The sequence below is a fragment of the Carettochelys insculpta genome, chromosome 6 (assembly GCF_033958435.1).
Source record: "Carettochelys insculpta isolate YL-2023 chromosome 6, ASM3395843v1, whole genome shotgun sequence".
In the NCBI taxonomy this organism is placed as follows: domain Eukaryota; kingdom Metazoa; phylum Chordata; order Testudines; family Carettochelyidae; genus Carettochelys; species Carettochelys insculpta.
The window spans coordinates 113,843,695-113,863,298 of record NC_134142.1 but is presented as its reverse complement, the minus strand read 5'-3'; the positions used below and the strand labels follow the sequence as shown (position 1 = coordinate 113,863,298).

General features: G+C 45.0%; 1 protein-coding gene across 1 annotated transcript; it reads left to right on the top strand.

Moving 5' to 3' along the window:
• Window positions 1-459: 459 nt before the first annotated feature.
• On the top strand, window positions 460-12,225 carry TALDO1 (transaldolase 1). Its single transcript, XM_074995997.1, has 8 exons — window positions 460-660; window positions 6,570-6,693; window positions 8,425-8,532; window positions 9,110-9,241; window positions 9,570-9,745; window positions 9,918-10,115; window positions 11,093-11,238; window positions 12,039-12,225. The coding sequence occupies exons 1-8, from the start codon at window positions 564-566 to the stop codon at window positions 12,069-12,071; spliced, it is 1,014 nt and encodes a 337-aa protein (XP_074852098.1). The 5' UTR covers window positions 460-563; the 3' UTR covers window positions 12,072-12,225.
• The last annotated feature ends 7,379 nt before the right edge of the window (window positions 12,226-19,604 follow it).

The following is a 19,604-nucleotide window of genomic DNA, read 5'->3' as shown; positions in this document are numbered from 1 at the left end:
CCCTCACGAGGCCGCCCGCCGAACCGCGCTTGTCTGACACAAAGACCGTCTTGACCAGGTCCTCTGTAATGGTCTCGGAAGACAGAAAACAGCTCCGGCACCCGACCCGCCCTCAGAGCCGGTGTCACACACATCATTTGTGGGAGGCCTCGCACACCTTCCGGAGAGCCGTGCAAACCCCACTCTCTTCTCGCCCCTCCCACGGACGAGGTGACCAGTCACCGTGCTCGCGCTCACGAGTCTCCAGGAGAGGAAAGCTCTCACACGGCCACCTACTCACCCAATCGGATGCCTTCTTTCCCGCACGTCCTGATTGGTTAGCGCCCTCTAGTCTCGCGGTTGACCAGCTGTCACCGCCTCCTTCCCCCTCCTCACAGCCCTGATTGGCTGTCAGGGAGGCCAGCGCGCGACGCCACTGTCCCTTCTGCCTTGGGCGGCGGTCACGCGCTGCTTTGTCCCCTCCCCTTGGCGTTTCCTGTCGTGCGTCGGCTGCGGTGAGCGCGCGCGGGGCGACCTCTCGGCGGGTATTTAAAGGGTCTCCGGGCCAGCGCCCCTAACGGATTATGTCAGTGTCCCCTGTGAAGCGGCCGAAGATGGAGCCGGCACTGGAGCAGCTCAAGCAGTACACCACGGTGGTGGCGGACACCGGCGACTTCCACGGTGGGATCATCCCCCCCGCCCCCGCGAGGCATGAGGGGCCCATTACGTCAGTCGAGGGGTGTCCTGATCCCCCCTAAAGCGGCTGCTCCTCAGACGCCCCGGCGGGAGGGGGAGCTCGGGTCTGTAGAAGTGGGGGAGGGGTGGTGACCTGGCGGGAAGGCGGCTCTAGGGATCTGAGCGCTGGGCAGGGCGCGTGCGCTCCCAGCTCCCACTAACTCCCTCGCGCCATTTCCTCACACACCCAGGAGGCGGTTGGGGGCACGGGGCCTTCTGGTTCGGGTGGAGGGTGTGCGCCCCATGGGTCAGGGCTGGGCCCTTCGCTTCACCCAGTTCCTCTTTGTGGTGGAGAAACAGAGCGATGTGCTGCTGCTCCTGCCTCCGGGGACGGGAGCCGGGAGCGCAGCAGCAGGGCAGGGGGCACGATGGGGGGGGTGTCTGGCAAGGGGGGGCCTTGCTGTATTTGAACGGATGCTGCTGGTAAGGAGGAAGCCAGCTCTGATACCCGCTGGCTGCTGATACCCGCTTTCCTCCTTTCAACACAGTGTCGCCTTCCCCTGGACCTTTGGGATCGTGTTGGCTGGTATCAGTGTTGCCCATGTGAACTAACACAGTTACCTGCTGTTACATCAACGAAGGGTCCTGGGGCACCTTATAGACTAACAAAAGTTTAGAGCATGAGCTTTCGTGAGTTAACTCACTTCTTCAGATGAGTTAACTCACGAAAGCTCATGCTCTAAACTTTTCTGTTAGTCTATAAGGTGCCACAGGACCCTTCGTTGCTGCTACAGATCCAGACTAACACAGCTACCCCTCTGATACTGCTGTTACATGAGCAGTATGTAAATGAAACCCCGGGGTTTCTCATCAGCAGAGTACAGCGAGACTGAAGTATTAAGTGAGGAATTTTGATAGAGAAGGCAAGACGGGGTGTCTTTACTATCACTTACTTTGCACAGGGATGTGACTGTCCTTTGCCTTCACCCCAGAGGGCCACAAGTTATCTGTGCATAAGTGCTCGCAGTGCTGTATCAGGTGACAAGCTACCCTGGCATAGCTACTATTGATGCTCTTTGGGGTTGAATTAATTTTGTGGCTGAAAGCAGCTACACAAGAGATCTTTACAGTATTGGTTCAGCTGTGGCTCTGTGAGCGCTCTAGCTTAGGCACAGCCTCGTGTTTTGATCCAAAATTATAAGCTACGTGGAGAACATAACTTTGCAATGAAAAGAAACCCCTTTGTTAAACTTGGCTAAGAGTTCTTTGCCTGTTTTGTAATTCTTGTGCTGTTATGAAAGACTGAAATGTTCCAGTTGCTTAATGTGAGATTGCACCTGTTGATTTGGGGGTGGTGGGGAGGGATGAGTTTGCAGATAAGAAAAGATAAGAAGAGCCTTCTGTGAAATACGGTCAGTCTTTTAAGACATTTGGAGCTTATGGGTATAGGGTAGTGCAATTTGCTAATACAGAGTTGGACTCAACACGATCACTGAATAAAACTATATAAATGCACCAGGAACAAGAGAGACTTCACAACGGAGGAAGGCCAGTGTTGTGATGAAGACCCAGTGGCAGGAATCAGACATGCATCTTTTCTACATATTTTCTTTGTGAATCACTTGGAAAGTCAGCTGTCTTATGATTCATTTGCTTTGAAGCTAATATCTGCCTCATGCAGCTAATTGGTTTTTTTATAATAATTCTAGCTTGCTGGATGGAAGAAACTAGGAATCCAAAACAGGAATTGAAATGGCTAGCCTTAGACGTATGGCTACAGCTGTGTTACTGGAAATATGTGGCATCTGCAGTAACCTGTGGAATGCACCTATAAACAAATGTCAAACATGCCATACCAGCCTTGACTTTAACTGAGAACTGGAAAGTTGTTTGCATTGTTACAACTTGAAGCAGCCTCCCCTATATTTCATTAAACTATGACAGTTCTATTCTTCTGGTTAGTATTAGCACCAGAACTGCTGTGTGCAGTTATTCTTTAAGTTGCTGCTTGGCTGTATTGATAAGGTATACCTGTTCTGCTCATTCCCTCTGGGCAGGGATTCCCAACCTGTGGGTCACCATTAGATTTTCTAAGGGTCACTGGCTGGGTGGCTCTTTAAGGAGCCATTTGCAGGTCCTGTCACGGCTGCCATTCACTCCGCCGGCTCCCAGTCCCTGCCCTGCTGTGCTGAAATGGAACTCCATTTAATTGGTTTAATGGCTGGCAGGAAGGATCCAGCCCTTAAAATTGATTCAGTTGAGTCCCATTTTAGCATGGCAGGCCATGCTACATTTAGAGGAAGGGAGTAGGAGGGCTGGGTGAAGGCACATAGAGGAGATGGCAGTGGCCTAGTGAAGGAACAGTGGGGGGCAGCAGCAGTGCTTGTGTGAGGCAGGTGGGGAGGCATTTTGGGGCTGCGATTACATTTAAGTCTGAAGGTGGCGGGGGAGGGGGGGTCTGGTTTGGAGCCGCAAGGGGTTTAAGCCTGAGGGTGGAGGGGATGAATCAAAACTTTTTTTTTTTAAAAATTGCCAGGGGAGAATTCTCTTGGGTCACATAGCCTGCATATATCTTATCTGCAGGCTATCAGTTAACTTAATCTTGTTTTAGTTGTGACCATAAGCCTTTAGTAATGGGAGCCTCTTACTTAGGGTAGGTCTTCACTACTGGGAAGATCAACCCTGCCTTGGTTAATCTTCTGGATTTCAATTTACTGCACCTAGTAAGAACATGCGAACTCGAACTTACAGGGCAGCCATGTCAATGCAGGTTATCCTGCCCCCATTAGGAGTAAGGGAAGTTGATGGGAGCACATACTGTACCTCCCTTAGTGCGGACACACAGAAGCCCCAATGAAGGCCTGTTGGTGCTATGTAATTAATGTAGCTGGAATTGCAAACAGCAAACCCTTGCTTTGTGATTTTTGACAGACATGTTAATTGTATTAATGTGAATGTCAAAATCCTGGGTCCCAGCTGCCCGCTTCCCCTAGCTAGGGGAAGCAGGTGGCTGGAGCCTGGTGGGAGCTGGGGGACACTGCTGCTGGGGCAGGCAGGGAAGCCCCCCAGCCCCTAGGAGCCCAGAGCCAAGCAGCAGGGAACTGGGAAACTAACCAGGCACTGCTGCACCTGGTCCCCGGGGCTTGGAGGAGGAGGGAGAGGTTTCCATCTTACGTGAAATTTGAGTTACATGGGGATTGTGAGGAATGCAACCCCTGCATAACTCAAGGTTTTACTATACCCTTCCACTGTAGTCTGTAGGTGACTTCTCTTAACTACAAAAGTAATATTATAGTTGTTTGAATAGTCAGGTTTCATCTATGGTCCAGAAAATAGCAGGAAACCAGTAATTGCTTATAGTCCATATTGGTGACCCAAAGTGGGGAAAAAAAAGACATAAGTAAAAGCACCCTTCAATTGAGTGTTTAAAACAGTAGGTTATGCTAACCTGTTAGCGCCTGGTATGGTGTTCTGGCTTCTGAGCATATTAATAGACCCTAAGTGTTGGCCCCGTGTGGAAGAAAGGACCATAGGGCAGAAGAATATAGAAAGCCACAGCAAGTTCCCTGGAGCATAAACTCAGTACAGGTTGAACCTCTGTAGTCCAGCTCCTTTGGGACCTCACTAGTGTTGAATCATGGGGGAAAATATTGTCTATCACCATTATCAACGCATCTTACTCAAGGCACTTAGACATTTGGGGTAAATTAGAACTACACTAAACCCTCAATATAGCGGACCCTGTTTTACTGGACATAGGTAATAACAGATGTCCACAAGCCTCCCACATCCTTCCCAAAGAACGAGTAAGTAGGATATAACATGGGGAAAGTGATACAAACTCATTGATCCTCACTTATTCATCTTGGATTTACGTTGTGTTGTCAAAACATGGAGAATGAATATAAAAACTACAGTAAGTTGAGTATCCAGAGACCTAGGCTGTTTACTAGGACAGTGTAGCTTTCTGTACAACATTTTGAAACAAACTGTAAAAATAAGTGGAATTTTGTAAAATTTTCTTCCAGAGTGCAGAGGGTTCTGAAAAATTGTCAGTTATGAACAATTTCTATCAGCTCTTTCAAGATGCCTTATGTCCTCCACAGTGACCTGTGTATAAAAATATTTGCTGAGTCAGGCATTGCATGCCAGGCTGCTCAGCTATTCAGGCATTCTGGAATCATTGCATAGTAAACCATTGTGTGGTAAATATCTGTTCTGACACACAGTAACTATAGCTTGTGGTACCAAAAGCTTAAAATAAGTTACAGGCCTCCTTACAGAAGGTATTTGACTGCAAAGTCTACAGGTACGTTCTCAATATTGAACTTCAGTATCAGAAATGATTAGCCCGATTTGCATTCAGAACTAAAAGCACAATTCCTTTGCCTTGACTTTTATTAAGTATCTTTCTTATATGCACCTGTCCACATGAACACAATCTAATCAAGTATCTTGTCTGTCTGCTGTGAAGGAAGAAAGGGATTACTTACAAGTCTTTATGGGGTAAGGGGGAAAACTGAAACCACAGTTGTGGACACTAAGAATCTAGATAAGATAGATTAGTGCAGGGGTCAGCAACCTTTCCGAGGCAGAGTGCTGAAGTTTTAACCTTTGACCTCCATGTATGGTCATACACGGATATGCCGGTGATAATTTTTAAAGTCAGTCATCTTTTCAACAACTTCATTAATAAAGATGCAGAGCTTTACTGTGACTGTGATCCTTGGCTCACCAAGGCAAAGCAAGGACATACTCCTCCCCCACCATCCCCATTCCTTGGGGGGCTAAAGCCCTGTGTTGCTCATTTCCCCTCGCCCCTTCCAGCCCCACTGTTGAGATGGGTTAGCCCCTTCTAGATAGGGCCCTCCCAGGGCAGACACAGCCTGCCTGCCCTCTGGCAGGGCTGGCTGTGATCCCTCCCCTGAGGGCAGCAGGTCACAATGCTGAGGCAAGTGAGTGGCAGATGGAAGGGGTTTACCAGGCCGCCCCGACCAATAACCAGCCCTGGACCTTAAGCCACCAAGCCAGGTCCACATCCGCCAGCACCCTGCCAACTTGAGCCTAGAGGGTGCACCCCCCCCCCCCCCCTTGGCAAGGGCTTGCCCTGACCAGCCCTGTGCTGCACTCACCTTGTCTGCAGCAGGGACACATTCCACTGGATGTCCAGCAACAGCAACTTCACGTCAGGCATCACCAGTGCCGCTGGGGCTGGCACAAGCCGCAGCTCCCCACCATCCTCTTTCTTTCCCTGCCCCCTCCATCCAACAGCACACTCACAGTGGCCCAGACCAGCTCCTGACCCCCAGCTGGGCACTCTCATGCCCTCCTGCCTGCAGGCTGCACATTGGGCAGGCCAGCTCCCACTGCTTCCCCAGCCTCATGCTGAAGCAGGTGCCCTGGCCCCCTCCCATGCTATCTTCATGGCAGTGGAGGAGATGTGGGGCTGAGCTCCCACCTCATGTGCTGCAGTAAATTGTCTTGCATGCCAGGAGTGGCACAGGTGCCATGGGTTACTGACCCCTGGATTAGTGTAACTTCTGTAGTGTCCTGGCCCATGGTTTGTTCCTCTGTTGTAAATAAATCTTTCTTGATCTTGTCATAGATCTGTCACTGCTTTGTGCAGCGGTTCTCAGTTTTATTCTGGCGACTCCTTTGACACAGCAAGCCTCTGAGTGTGACTCCCTCTTATAAATAAAATAACTCTCAACCCTCAGTTTAAGAACCCCTGGTACAGCCCCTTTTGGCATCACTCCCCAGCCTTGCAGATAGCCTCTTACTGCACCATTTCTTTGTCACGAAAACACACTTCAGATCTATGTTGGACTTAAGAGGCGTGTTCCAGTACCCTATAATGGCAGGACTAGTTATCAGACGGGTAACATGTTTTAAAATAGCACTCTTTGTTTTTGTAGCAATTGATCAGTACAAGCCTCTGGATGCTACTACAAATCCATCTTTGATACTAGCTGCTGCTCAAATGCCAGCTTACCAGGAATTAGTAGAGGATGCAATTGAGTATGGAAAAAAACTTGGTGGGTAAGTAAGACTATTTATGACAGCTGATACTTTATGTAACTATTTGCAGTAACGTCAATGGTGTTCTATAGCACTTTTCCTAATCTAAGCCGGAGTCTCAAACTTTGTTTACCTTTAGGGCCAGTGCTACTCCTCAAATCCTGCTAGTCAGCCAGCAGGAAACCCCATCTGACAGGCACCAGGGGCATGGAAGGATGTCTCCAAATTATTTCCACTTCCCCGCCCCCCCCACAACATGCATCTCCCAGCCACACCTGGCTGGTGCGTTTCCCCCACATGCATCCCACCAGGGACTCCTGGCACCACCTCCAGTACAGTAGGAGGCTTAGAGGGGCTTTTTGCTGCTAGCTCTGTGCCCCGCTTGTGCATCCCTGTGGCCTTGGGGAGGTGTGTGCAGAGCTGTTCCATCCATATGGTGGGTTGGTGCAGCTGCTGGGGGCCCTGCAGTGTCCTCTGCAGCCATCCTATGGACAGGATAGTCCCCCATACTCAGGTTAGCCTGCAAGAGTTGGCCCCATCCACACTCGCCATGGCAGTGGAACTAAGCAGTAGGTAGCTGCACTCCACCACTGTCTCCCAAGCTAGCCCATGCTAGGATTGTGGTGTTCCACTTTCTGCTGCTGGGGTGAAGTGAAGTGAAGTGTACAAACTGGTGTGGGAGGTGATGGCAGAGCAGAGGCTGCTGAATTACTCTGCTTCCCTGCAGCTGCTACAATGCATGTGGGGATCAGACCCCTGCAGCAGGTCCACAGTAATCCCTGAGGCAGCGTACCTTGAGCAAGGGAGTGCGATTGGTGGGGGAGAGGAAAAGTGGGGCACGAAGGGGCTGGACTTGGGAAAGGATATGCGCGCGCACACCCACACCCCGCCCCCCACAGCCCCCCCGTCAGGGACTCATGTGCCAGCCAGCTGTGTACAGGCCAGATTGTGGAACTACGCAGGCCTTGTGTGGGCCGCTGGGCTGTGAGCTTGAGACCCCTGACCAAAGCAAATGCATAATGTTTTGTTTCTGATAACTCTTTGTCTAGAGGACTACCAAAGCATGAGTGAAGGGGATGCAATGTACAAATCAGCAAAGATGGCAACAGGCCACATATGATAGGTGTAAAATCCAGTGTGAGGTTTTGTCCTGAGTATTATAAAGACTATCTCCAATGAGCAGTTTTTAGTAAGCATTACGGGTATATCTACCGGCAAGAGAAACCCATGGCTTTCCTGTGTCAGCCAACCCGAGCTTGTGGGTCTTTGGCTATGGAGTTTCATAGCTGTGTAGATTTCTAGGCACAGGCTGAAGGCCTGAGTGTCCAGGAACCTGCAAGGTGAGGGGGAGCTCATGATGCTAGAAGCCAGGCTCCAACCTAACTCCAGAAGTCTGCATGAATGGTGAAACAGCCCTATAGCATGAGCCTGTTGGCTGGCACGGGCCAGCTGTTGTGTCTAGATGTGTAGACATTGTAATTCAGTTTCTTCAGAAGTGGCTTTGAATTTGCCCAGGGAGAGTGTTTCATGAATAGGCAGCATCATGAAAGAAATCAGATTTGAGTGAAAAATGGTATATGGGGGATATTGGTGAGACATAGTTAAAAGAAAAAAAAGTAATAGGGAATGGGAGAATTAGTTTTTTATGTTTTTGTTTGTTTAAAGACTTGAACTGTATGTGGAGGAAACCAAAGATCTGGGATACCAGCCTATAGCTCTCACATTTCACTAAGTACATTTTCATTGTTTCAGGTCAGAAGATGAACAGGTCCAAAATGCAAGTGACAAACTCTTTGTGTTATTTGGGGCAGAAATACTGAAGAGGATACCAGGTCGTGTGTCCACAGAAGTAGATGCAAGGTTTGGCTTTTCTGAATCAGAGCAACCTTTGTAGACATCTTGTAGGCAATTACAAACACCTTGGTTACAAACCTGCTGATCTATTATTTCCGTTTGCATGTTTAGATTTATACTGCACCCAAGAAAACTAAAGCGTGAAATAAGGTTACTCTACAAGGCAGTAGTAAATAGGGTTCACCTTCAGCATAGTTAAAGCACAGATCACAATCTGTCCTGCCGTTCTTCTGACTTAAAGATTCAGGCTTCTGATTTTTTTCAACTTGAGCTGGGTTTCTTCTCCTTGCCTTTCTACCACCAAACTATATACAAATTAAAGCATTACCTTTTTCATCATTTTTAACTGCTGAGAAACAGGCTTGAGCTCTGGGCCCACTTAATCCTAGAGGACGTTTAATGCTTTAGTAGGTTTCTAACTACAGCCCCAAGTAGAAAAGACATTATTGAGAGAGAAAATTAATAGAGGGCATGCTGGAGACTCATAGCTACTATTACTCCACATAAGAGCATGCATCACTGTCCAGAACTAGACTCAAGACAATAAATGTTTCACTTGATTAACGTCTGTCTTGTTTCAAAGGTTGTCCTTTGATAAGGAAGGAATGATTAAGAGAGCTAAGCGCCTCATTGACCTTTATAAGGAAGCAGGAATTGGTAAAGATCGCATCCTCATAAAACTGTCATCAACGTGGGAGGGGATTCAGGCAGGCAAGTAAGTATCTGTAGCTAGTGTATTTACTTCAATTTATAGGCTTCTAGTGACTGGTCTGTAGTGTTGTTTTTTTTTTTAAATGTGTATCTGGCTGTTTTGAGAACCATGCACCATTCATTAATAAGGTTATAGCTAACATGAGCAAGAACTTCATTTAAGGTGTGGGACAGATAATCATACTAGTGCTAAATTATTGCTTTAGAGCTCAGTGTGCTGTAGTTCAGTAATTAACTAGTGACAATTTCACTTATGGAGTTAAACTAATTTATAGATTGAATAATGGGGAGAAGAAAAGAGTGTTCGAAGCTTTTGGATTTTTTTGTTGCAGGGTTCTGGAAGAGGAGCATGGGATCCATTGCAACATGACCTTACTCTTCTCCTTTGCTCAGGCAGTGGCCTGTGCCGAAGCAGGAGTTACCCTTATTTCCCCATTTGTTGGACGTATCCTGGACTGGCATGTTGCAAACTCAGACAAGAAGACATATGAGCCCTCGGAGGACCCAGGTAAGCTTGCTTCTGAATGTGATTGGAAAAAGTTCACTACAGACAAGTTATTTTTAAGCCTCTTTCTCCTTTATGAATGTGACACTAAAAATACAGTACTGGGTACTAATATTTCTCTGTTCAAGAATCTTTAACATTTAAAACTCTCAAATCACCAGTGTTTTCTTCATAGGAGTGAAGAGTGTCACTAAAATCTATAATTACTACAAAAAGTTTGGCTACAAGACTATTGTGATGGGTGCTTCATTCCGAAACACTGGGGAGATTAAAGCACTGACAGGCTGTGACTATCTTACCATTTCACCTAAGCTTCTGGGAGAGCTCAGTAAAGAGAACACCAAACTAACTCCCACACTCAGTGCCAAAGATGGTAAGTCATTTTCTTTCCTTGTATAATACAGACATGTTCCATAATCCTGAGACTCCTCTTTACTACTGAGCATAGCTGATAATATGGAAGAAGCCAGCTTTGGTAAGTGGCAGTATGTAGCTTCAGCTTAAACTTAATGCTTATTTCCTCCATCCAAACTTTTTAAAATTGCTGAGGTGGGAGGGAGAAACACGTAAGTTTTATCTAGGATTTAAAAGGGTTTTGTAAAAATAGTCCTGTTTCCATAAGACTAATTTTGAGAATGTAAGTCATCTGAAAGACTTAAAGTAAGGCCAGAAAATTATAAACAGTCAACCTTTTGAAGCAAGGCTTTAAAAACTGGTCCTTTTTTTTAAAATAGTACTGAAGTGTTGCAACTTATTTGGTTTAGCAAGGGTTTGTTGAGGTTCTTACATGTGTTCCTGGTAGCTATATCACTTTTTACTTCCTCTTGGCTTTATGAACAAATGGTGCATTACAAAATCCAGGCTGGGAATAGTACACAGCTACAGTCATGAGCTACTAGGAAGTGGCTGGCAGGCTTGTTTCAACTGAGCTTTTGTTAGGCATCTGCTTGATAATGAGAACCAACTGTCTGCTTGAATCCTTGCTCACTGCTGCAGAATGTTGTGTAATTTTTGTCCTGTGTGCTGACAGCTGTGTGCCAGTGGGAGCTAGATACAAAAATAATAAATATGAATGCCTGAGCCTAAAATTCTAGACTAGCTGGCTTACTTCCACTCAGGTGGCAATTTAAATAAGATTGTTGATCTTCCTTATCAAAATATGGTCACACAGTAAGTCTTTCCAGCAGTGTTGGGGGAAAATAAACTTCAGCTAATGGAAGGGACTACACTGGGGAGTCCCATCCCATGTGTTTTTTATTTTTGGATAGTAATCTTGTATTTGAATTGAAGTGTGTGTGTGTGTTTTTTTTTCCCCCCCTCCTTTTTCTGTTACAACTCCCTTTTGTATAGCTCAGGCATCTAACCTTCAGAAGATCCACCTTGATGAGAAAACATTCCGCTGGCAACATAATGAAGACCAAATGGCTGTGGAGAAGTTATCAGATGGGATCAGGAAATTTGCTGCTGATGCAGTTAAATTGGAGAGAATGTTAAAGGTAACTGCTGAATTCTGTGCTGAACTTGTATGCCTATTTTCCAGATCCCCCTCAATGATACCAGGTGACTTAAGTTATAGTCGTCTTGGTATGGTGTCTTCATTTAATACAGTGTTAATCTTTGTATCTAGGCTTTGCATACAAGCTATACTTAACTTGCATTAGGTTACCATTCTTCAGTGCAAAGATGCATACTTGCCTAGATTACCATACGAATCACACACTTGTCTTATTATACCTCCTGTGAGAAATGACTGATTCAAGATGTAAGCCTATGTGAATGTTATCCCAGGAGCAAAGCAGCATTTATACAGTTAGCTAATCAAGACTGCACCACAGCTAACTCCGAGTTGTCAGGCAGCATTCTAAGGCATTCAAATGGCTACTAGGAACTCCTGACAAACCTGAAAATGAGGTTCTTCGAGGGGTGTCCCTGAAGGTACTCCACCTTCGGCACACCAGCACTGCTGCGCCCAGGGTCAGCAGATTCAGCAATTCCATAGTAACTAGGCCTAACTGGTAGTAAAACAAGCTTGTGATTTACAGGCTGCAAAGGGAGCAAATAAGGTGCAGTTTTTAGTCTCTCAGCACCTCTTAAATGCCCATTGAAATGAGGTGAACTAATAGCATCTACATGGTACTAAATTAGCATAGAGATCTTTATCAGTTGTATACACTGGTTATGTTGATTTCATGATTACTGTTGTGTTGGCTTAGTCATATGTCCAAAAGCACTGCAGTTTCCAAACTTGTTTGGGAAACTTAGTGGAAATGCTAACTCCAGATTTTTTCCCCCCTAGGAACGAATGTTCAGTACTAAAAATGGAGAGTAGAAAAACCAAAGTTCCTGCTGAATTGAAGGCTGAACGAGGATTATTACAAATGGATGTACAAATTTAATGTAAAGGCTTATGCTATCTGAGTTTTCTGTATTCTGTGCTTTTTTTAAAATCTGTGTGGAAAGCGAGACAGAAAAATGTATTAAAATATTTTCCATGTAAAGAGCGTCACTGTCATGCTCTAACTCAGATCAATATTTCCATATTGCTGTACTCCTTGCCACCTCTTCTCAATTTAAGCCTTTCACTAGAATTCTCAACAAGTAGCTAATTAAACCTCGTGTCCCTCTATTAGGTTACTAGTGAAACCTCAGCCTTGTTACTTAAGCACCCTCTAAAATCATAGTACCTGTGAGTGCCTTTCTAGTAAAATAATCTGCTTCTCCAAATTAGGAAGATTTTTTTTAAATCTAGTAGAATATATTGTGTAGTTGTAGAAGGGGAAGTTGTCACATGCAGCTGTTTCCTAAATCCCAGTCCACTAACACACCCATTTGCTGTAAGTGACAAAGAAACCAAGAGGATGTATGCTTTCACAGCCACATGCTCTAAGATTAAGCATGGAATAGAGGTTTCAGAATTAAGTAGAACTTGAACCCATGGGTATTCCTCACTCCTATTGAAAATCACAATTGCCCTCTGGTATCTGCTGATCAAAAACTGCTTTGCATTATTTTAGAAACAAATGAACAGTTCTCAGGTGTTACTTCATTCTATAGCTGAAGAATAGGGTTGAGATTTACTCTCCTACACAGTAAACTAGCAGAGCAGGGTGCAGAAGGTTGTCCTGACACCTTATACTCGAATGGGATAAGAGCAAGTCTGTTACTCCCTGGAGCTATTTTTGACTGCTAGTTCATTGCAAGGTGTGTATGTGCCCTAGCTCTAGCAAATACTTGATGGAGCCTGTGCAGTGACTTGGGATCCTCCGTTACACAGAGCCAGGACGCGCACCATGGGACTGCAGATATTTCAGACATTTCCCGACTTGGCTTTAAGCAACATTGATTATGACTGGCTTTACTGACTTGCTGTTTTCAGTTGACTAATTACCTCACCCACTTTGTAGTCTTATATTGAGCAATCACGGTTGCTCAGACAAGCTTTGAGCTTACAAAGAGCTGTAATGGACATCATAAAAGCAGAAGCCTGAAGAAAGCAAGCATTTTATGGTCTAAGGCAATGAAAGTAAAGCTAAAGTTGCCAAGCTTGATTTCTTAAGTGGTGCACATTCAAATTTTAAGCAGCTTAAGAAGGATGAACATAAAAGAATAGAAGGTACAGCAGAATCAGGAAATCTCCTGCCAGAGTAACAACTTAAATGGCTTGTCCAATGAGCTAGACTGGGGTGGCCAACATGTTGCCTACAGGCCAGAATCCAGCCTGCTGAGCATTTTTATCCAGCCTGTGAGCTTGGCTTGCAGGTACTAGGTGTGGGTAGGGCCCATCATCTCCACACCCTTCTCCCTTGTGTGGCAGGAGGGGCCTGCGCCCTGCTTCCCCTTTGAGGGTGTGAGCTATGGGTAGGCTGTAGGGAGCCTCAGGGCAGTAGTCCCTTGTCTTGCTGCTGCCCTGTGGTGCACCAAGCTAGGGTAGGTGTTTCAACTCAGACATATGTCCCAGCAGGCTGCTGTGAAGGCTGCCTGGTCTCCTGCTTCCCTCTCCCATCCGAGCAGCCATGGCTTTCCAGTGTCAACTTTGTAGCACTGTCATTTGTCCCCTTGCCTGGGGCATCTCTGCTTGCTGAGGAAAGGAGTGCCTCAAAGCATGGCTCTTGTGTACATACAGCAGTAGTACAGGTTTAATTCTAGGTGGGGAGCAGCCATGGGGGTTGCCCTAGTGGAGCCTTGACCTAAAGGCAGTACTCTGGCAAGCCACCATCAGATACTTGATGAGCTTGGAGACTTTTAAAGCAGTGGTGAGTTTGTATCTTACCTAGACTAATGGTTTTCGTGTCCTGGAATAAATATTAGCTATAATTACACAAGGGGTTGTGTGAAAATAGCTATTTCAGTGGGCATAGGAAGCTGATGTCTTTTATTGATATTGTTTTCCTTAGATTTAAACATACCTCACATCAGGACAAGCAGCAAGGGGGGTTTAGAGTAGACATTAGGAGGATCTTTGTCAGGCTGTTTAAGCAGTGGAATAAATGGCCTGGAGGAGGTTGTGGAATCTCCATCACTAAAGATATTTTAAGAGCAGATTAGTCAAACACCTGTCAGGGAAGATCTAGAGTAATAGAAAAATGCAATGATAAATTGCTATTTTGTGTTTGGCCCCTGGAACATGTAAAAAATTACCATATGGCTCCCCCAATGCAACAAAGTTGGCCACCCCTGAGCTAGACAATCCACTTACTGCTGCAGAGCTTACGTCTGTTCCTAACAGGTGAACAATGCTGCCCAGCTGTTGAATTCAGAGGCATTACAGTGGTGCTGGAAATTCCAGGCTTAAACTTTACCGTTCACTGCAGGCTTAGTAAAGTTCTGCAGCAAAGTTGATGATTTGTTTTTATTCCTGATGTCCTTTGGTCTTGTGCAGTAGTAACTTGGTTTCAACTTCTAGGGCCCTTATTTCAGCTAAGGTCTCTAATCCTCTGGCTCTTTGGGCACAGCTTCCAGATAGCCTGTCACCATGTAAATTTTTGATGCAGAAGATATACCTTACAGTGACCAAGAACTGATCAATCAGTTTATGCTGCACAAAGGCATCTTGCAAGTATAGAAGCCTTCAATTGACCCTCAAAATACATGCAACTTAACAAAGGAGGTAGCTAGGCCTCAAAAGCAGCCAAAACTATAAGTGTTAGTTCCTAGGATATCAATCTGTTGAGACATTAATGGACAAACAGACACCAGTGCAAGCTGGTCACTTTACAGCAACTTGAAATCCTGGAATGAACTGCTCATTTATTACTACACAGTGAACAGAGCCACCTGGTCCCATCTCTACAACTATTAGCGAGGTAGCTGTGTTAATCTGCAAAAACAACGAGAAGTCTTGTGGCACCTTTATAAACCAACAGGTATTTTGGAGCAGCTGATTAAGCAGGTCTTTGCCCTTGAAAGCTTATGCTCTGAAATATTTAAGTCAATAAGGTGCCACAAGACTTCTCATGTCTGCAAGGTTCCTTTTTCCAATCTGAATGCCTGTGAGCTACCTGCACTCTCAGGCGATGAAAACTTTGTAGCAGGAGAGCACATATTCCCTTCCTCTAAGAAAGGCCTATTCTTACTATAATACAGCTATGTCTACAGTTGCATTCCTCTTTTGAAAGGAATGTAAATGTGGGAAATAGAAAATGCAAATGATACACTGATTTACATCTCATGCTTCATTAGCATAAATTTCTTTTCAGAAGAGATTCTTTCGAAAGAAAAAAAGTGGTGTAGACAGGGCTCTTCTGAAAATAAAGATCATCTTCAAAAGAACCCTTCTTCCTGAAACAAAATAGGAAGAAGGATTCTTTCAAAGATGGGGTTTATTTTTCAAAAGAGCCCTGTCTACACTATTATTTTCCTTTCAAAAGAATCTCTTCTGAACAAGAATTATGCAAATGAAGACAGATATGTAAATCAGTGCCTTATTTGCATTCCTCTTTCAAAATGCAAGTGTAGAGACAGCCTATTGTGATTTCGCTAAGCTCTCTAGAGCATTCTGAACTAATCAGCATGATTCCTTTATGTCCCTTTTGCTCTCTCTCTTTTTTCAGGCTCATAATTGAATCTGCTTCCTTCCTTATTGGTTTATAACTCCCATTATAGATCAGGACGATCTGGTGCTCCATCAACACAATTAACTGTTTCCTGATTAAATTGAGGTTAACTCAGTAAACTGTATCAGAACATTCCACCTCTTATAAAGCAGTACTAAGCTCATACATCAAGAACATTCTGCTATTACACTTATATCTTCATGCTGAACAGTACAAGGAGATTCTCAACAAGTAACAGGAATAGGAGTTGCAACGAAGGGTCCTGTGGCACCTTATAGACTAACAGAAAAGTTTTGAGCATGAGCTTTCGTGAGCACAGACGCACTTCATCAGATGCTGGTCTTGGAAATCTGCAGGGCGAGGTATAAATATTTATTAACTTTTCTGTTAGTCTATAAGGTGCCACAGGACCCTTTGTTGCTGTTACAGATCCAGACTAAACACGGCTACCCCTTCGATACAGGAATAGTAGTTGTGATTAAGTAACCATAGTAAATGTTGGCAACCAAATGTAGCTCAGGCAGGACAAGGAAGACTTTTCTGGGTTTGGTGTTAGTACAGTACAAGATATGCAAGGGCCCCAGTTCTCCCCTTGAACATGTACATGTAATTAACTTCACTGGGCCCTGAAAGCAGAATTGCCCATCAGAACCTTATGTGCGTTCAAAAGCTAGCATGGTGGAGGAAGGGCTGATGAAATTTTCAATCTCCCTGGCATTCTGTAAATCAGCCACACAAAGAATCAGAGAGCCTGTGCTGATCTCCATTAATGGTTTTAGAAGCTAGTTTCAAAGGGAGTTGGAACTAACAGATTCCCACTCACTTATGTGACCTTGCTGGGGCTCAGAGAATGGGTAGTGAAGTGTTTAAAGTGTCCCTAAAGGAGCACGTCAGGTGCACATATGCCTTTGTCTGTTCAGCCCCTACTGAGGACATACAGAGCTTCATGGGAAAGCAGCACTCCAGTGCTTCTCAATCACAGTTCAGCTGGAGGGCGAGGGTCAAGCATGACTGTTTCATTCAGGGCATAGTTAAGCTTGCCTTTTTGTATCTTTTCTGTGATAAGCAGCCTCCAGAGAGGTCAAAAGCCACCACCTACAAAAGAAAACAAGTCCCTGAAAGGCAGCTGGTTTTCCCAACAGAAAGTCTAGCTAAGCTTTCAAAGGAGAGTTTACAAACAGCCTGTAGTTAAACAAAAAATACATGTAAGTCACTCATTGTGCAACCTGTACTTCGAGAATTAGGATAGTCCTGTAGATTTCAGAGTGGCAGATTTCAAGCAAGAACTGAGACCCAGGAATTTAACACTCTTACCAACCAGTAAGCAGCACTGCAGTAACGCAAAGGCCCTCACTCCCATGGATGATCTTGGGCAAACCATTTACTTTTGTTTCCTGTGTAAAACCTATTGGTTTTGTCTTGTCCCTTCCGCACATCAGTTATTTGGGGGTAGGGTCTACCTTGTTGCGTGACAGTAGAGTACCTGCTAGTACACAGGGTAGTGGCCCATAACCAGTGCTCCTAGCCACTACCACATTGCAAACAATAGATATACTTCCTGAGACATGGGTTGCTGCAGCAAGATCTTTCAAAGAAAATAGGACAATGAGATATTCCAGATAGATCAAGATACTTACAACTTTCAGGCCTTTTGTGAACCAGCCTACAGCTCAAGACGCACAAGCCTTGAACCAACCACCAGCCAAAGCCAGAGCAGGTTAAGTCAAAAAAGCAGACAACAAGCAAAACTGAGGAGAGTTTATCCTCTGCTAAAATGTGAATGGAAACTATATGTGGGGGTGGGGGAGGGAGAAATAGCAAGGGCGAGTTCTTTCACTAAAACAAGAAGTCCGGTCGCACCTTATAGACTAATAAATATTTTGGAGCATAAGCTTTCGTGGGCAAAGACCCACTTTGTCAGATGCATGAGACTAATTGGGTCTTTGCCCTTGAAAGCTTATGCTCCAAATATCTGTTCGTTTGTAAGGTGCCGCAGGACTTCTTGTTGTTTCTGAAGACAGGTTAATTCAGCTACCCCTCTGATTTCCTTCACTATGCCGTCTTGACTTCAAGGCTACAATACACATGAAGGTGGTAATACTCAATTTCCACCAAGCTACTTCATAACCTCTCAAATTCAAACACTTGGAGCCTTATCCCATATGTTAGATGTTAAGTATGTACTAAGTTACAACTTCTTCCAACAGGAGGCAGAAGCCTTTGTTCAATGTCAAACTACTATTCTGTATGAGCTCATCCAACAGCTGCCCAGACGTGAGAGCTGATGGCTGTACACAAGGGGCAAAGCTGCCCAATGAATCAAGACCTCCGAGTATATATGCACCTATGAGTACCTATGAGTATATGAGCACCTATGAGTATATATGCACCTATGAGATATTTTTAAGACTGTGGTTGTACTTAGTGTGAGGCAGGAAACAGGCAACCTGCTCAGCTCAACATACTACTTTGTTAAAATGCTACATATTGACAATACTGCAACAAAACAGCTAGGACAAATGCTTCCATGCTATACACTAGCTGCTCCCACTTCTCGGTATGGGGGCATTGCAGGGATAAGATGACACGGCAGGAATGTGTCCAAGCTAAGGTTGGCATGTACAGTGACTTCATGATCTTGGGCTGTTCTTATATCGAGAGTCATTTCAGTCTCAGTAGTGCTAGGATTCATGCAGAAAGATGGGTTACATTTACCTCCCTACCCCATTTAACCTCCTTCTCACTCACACACACACACTTTCCTTCTCAGTGGAGAGCTCAGCAAAGGTGAGGATTTGGCCATAGATTCTAAAAGCTAGATGTGTGTGAATACAGTCGTAGCTGTGTTTTTCCACTTGCTTCTTCCTGACAGCCATCAGTGTTTGCAGCGGGGGTCTTTTCTGCAGACAGGAACATACAGCATTCATAGCAAACCATGAATCCTGTACTGTTGACGTGAGGATTTTTAGAATTTGGGAGCAGTAGTTTAAGGACTTCACAGTGCTGTAGGTCTTTCTCCCCATCTAACCCATGCTCTCTGCTGTCAGAGCCAGCTTGTATCAATTATGAGGATGATTTATATGACTCCTTACCATCAAGAACAAGACTAAAATTTCCAATGGGTTTCCTCCAGACTAGAGTCATTGTGTAGGACCAACATTTGGTCACCATCAAACTTGGACAATTTTACAGCAAACTAGTGGAAAAAAACCTGTCACCCATAAACTTAAGCAACCCAGTCTCCACCCTTTCTTTTCCCTGTTCACAGTGTATTGCCTGTCTGTTTAATTGGCCAGACTTGCATTACAGGACAGAGTTAACGAGCACTGAATGGCTTTCTTGTTAACATCTCCAGGGCTCAATTGCTGAAATGGGAGGACTCTGTTGATGTTAGTGTAGCAATTACAATTTAAAGATTGGGCCTGTTTATCAAAGGACATGCAGCTCATCAGAAAGAGAGGGGTTAATGTCACCGTAAAGTAGAATGGAAGTTCACATGGACAAGACTAAGCCATTCTTTCAAGCAGAATTAGGAAATAGACATTGAACAGAAAAATCTCAGGTGACAGGTCTGACCTGCTGCCCCGCAGATGGATTGCCACTGTCCTTTCAAACAGTGTAAAGAATGTTTTTTCCATTACAATTAGTTTAACTTTTGCAAAGTCACTGCATCATATGGCAGGCAATCAAGTGGCCATGACAGCTGATCCCTTACATGTCCGGTCTGGAGCCAAACGAGCCATGATGTTTGGTCCTACAACCACATCTTTAACTTCTGGGTTAGGTTCATCACCTGTCAGTTTTTTTCT

Coding starts and splice junctions, on each gene's coding strand:
- TALDO1 (XM_074995997.1), top strand. CDS start 564: ATGTCAGTGTCCCCTGTGAAGCGGCCGAAGATGGAGCCGGCACTGGAG. Junction 8,533..9,109: donor TCCACAGAAGTAGATGCAAG/GTTTGGCTTTTC, acceptor CTTGTTTCAAAG/GTTGTCCTTTGATAAGGAAG. Junction 10,116..11,092: donor CACACTCAGTGCCAAAGATG/GTAAGTCATTTT, acceptor CCTTTTGTATAG/CTCAGGCATCTAACCTTCAG.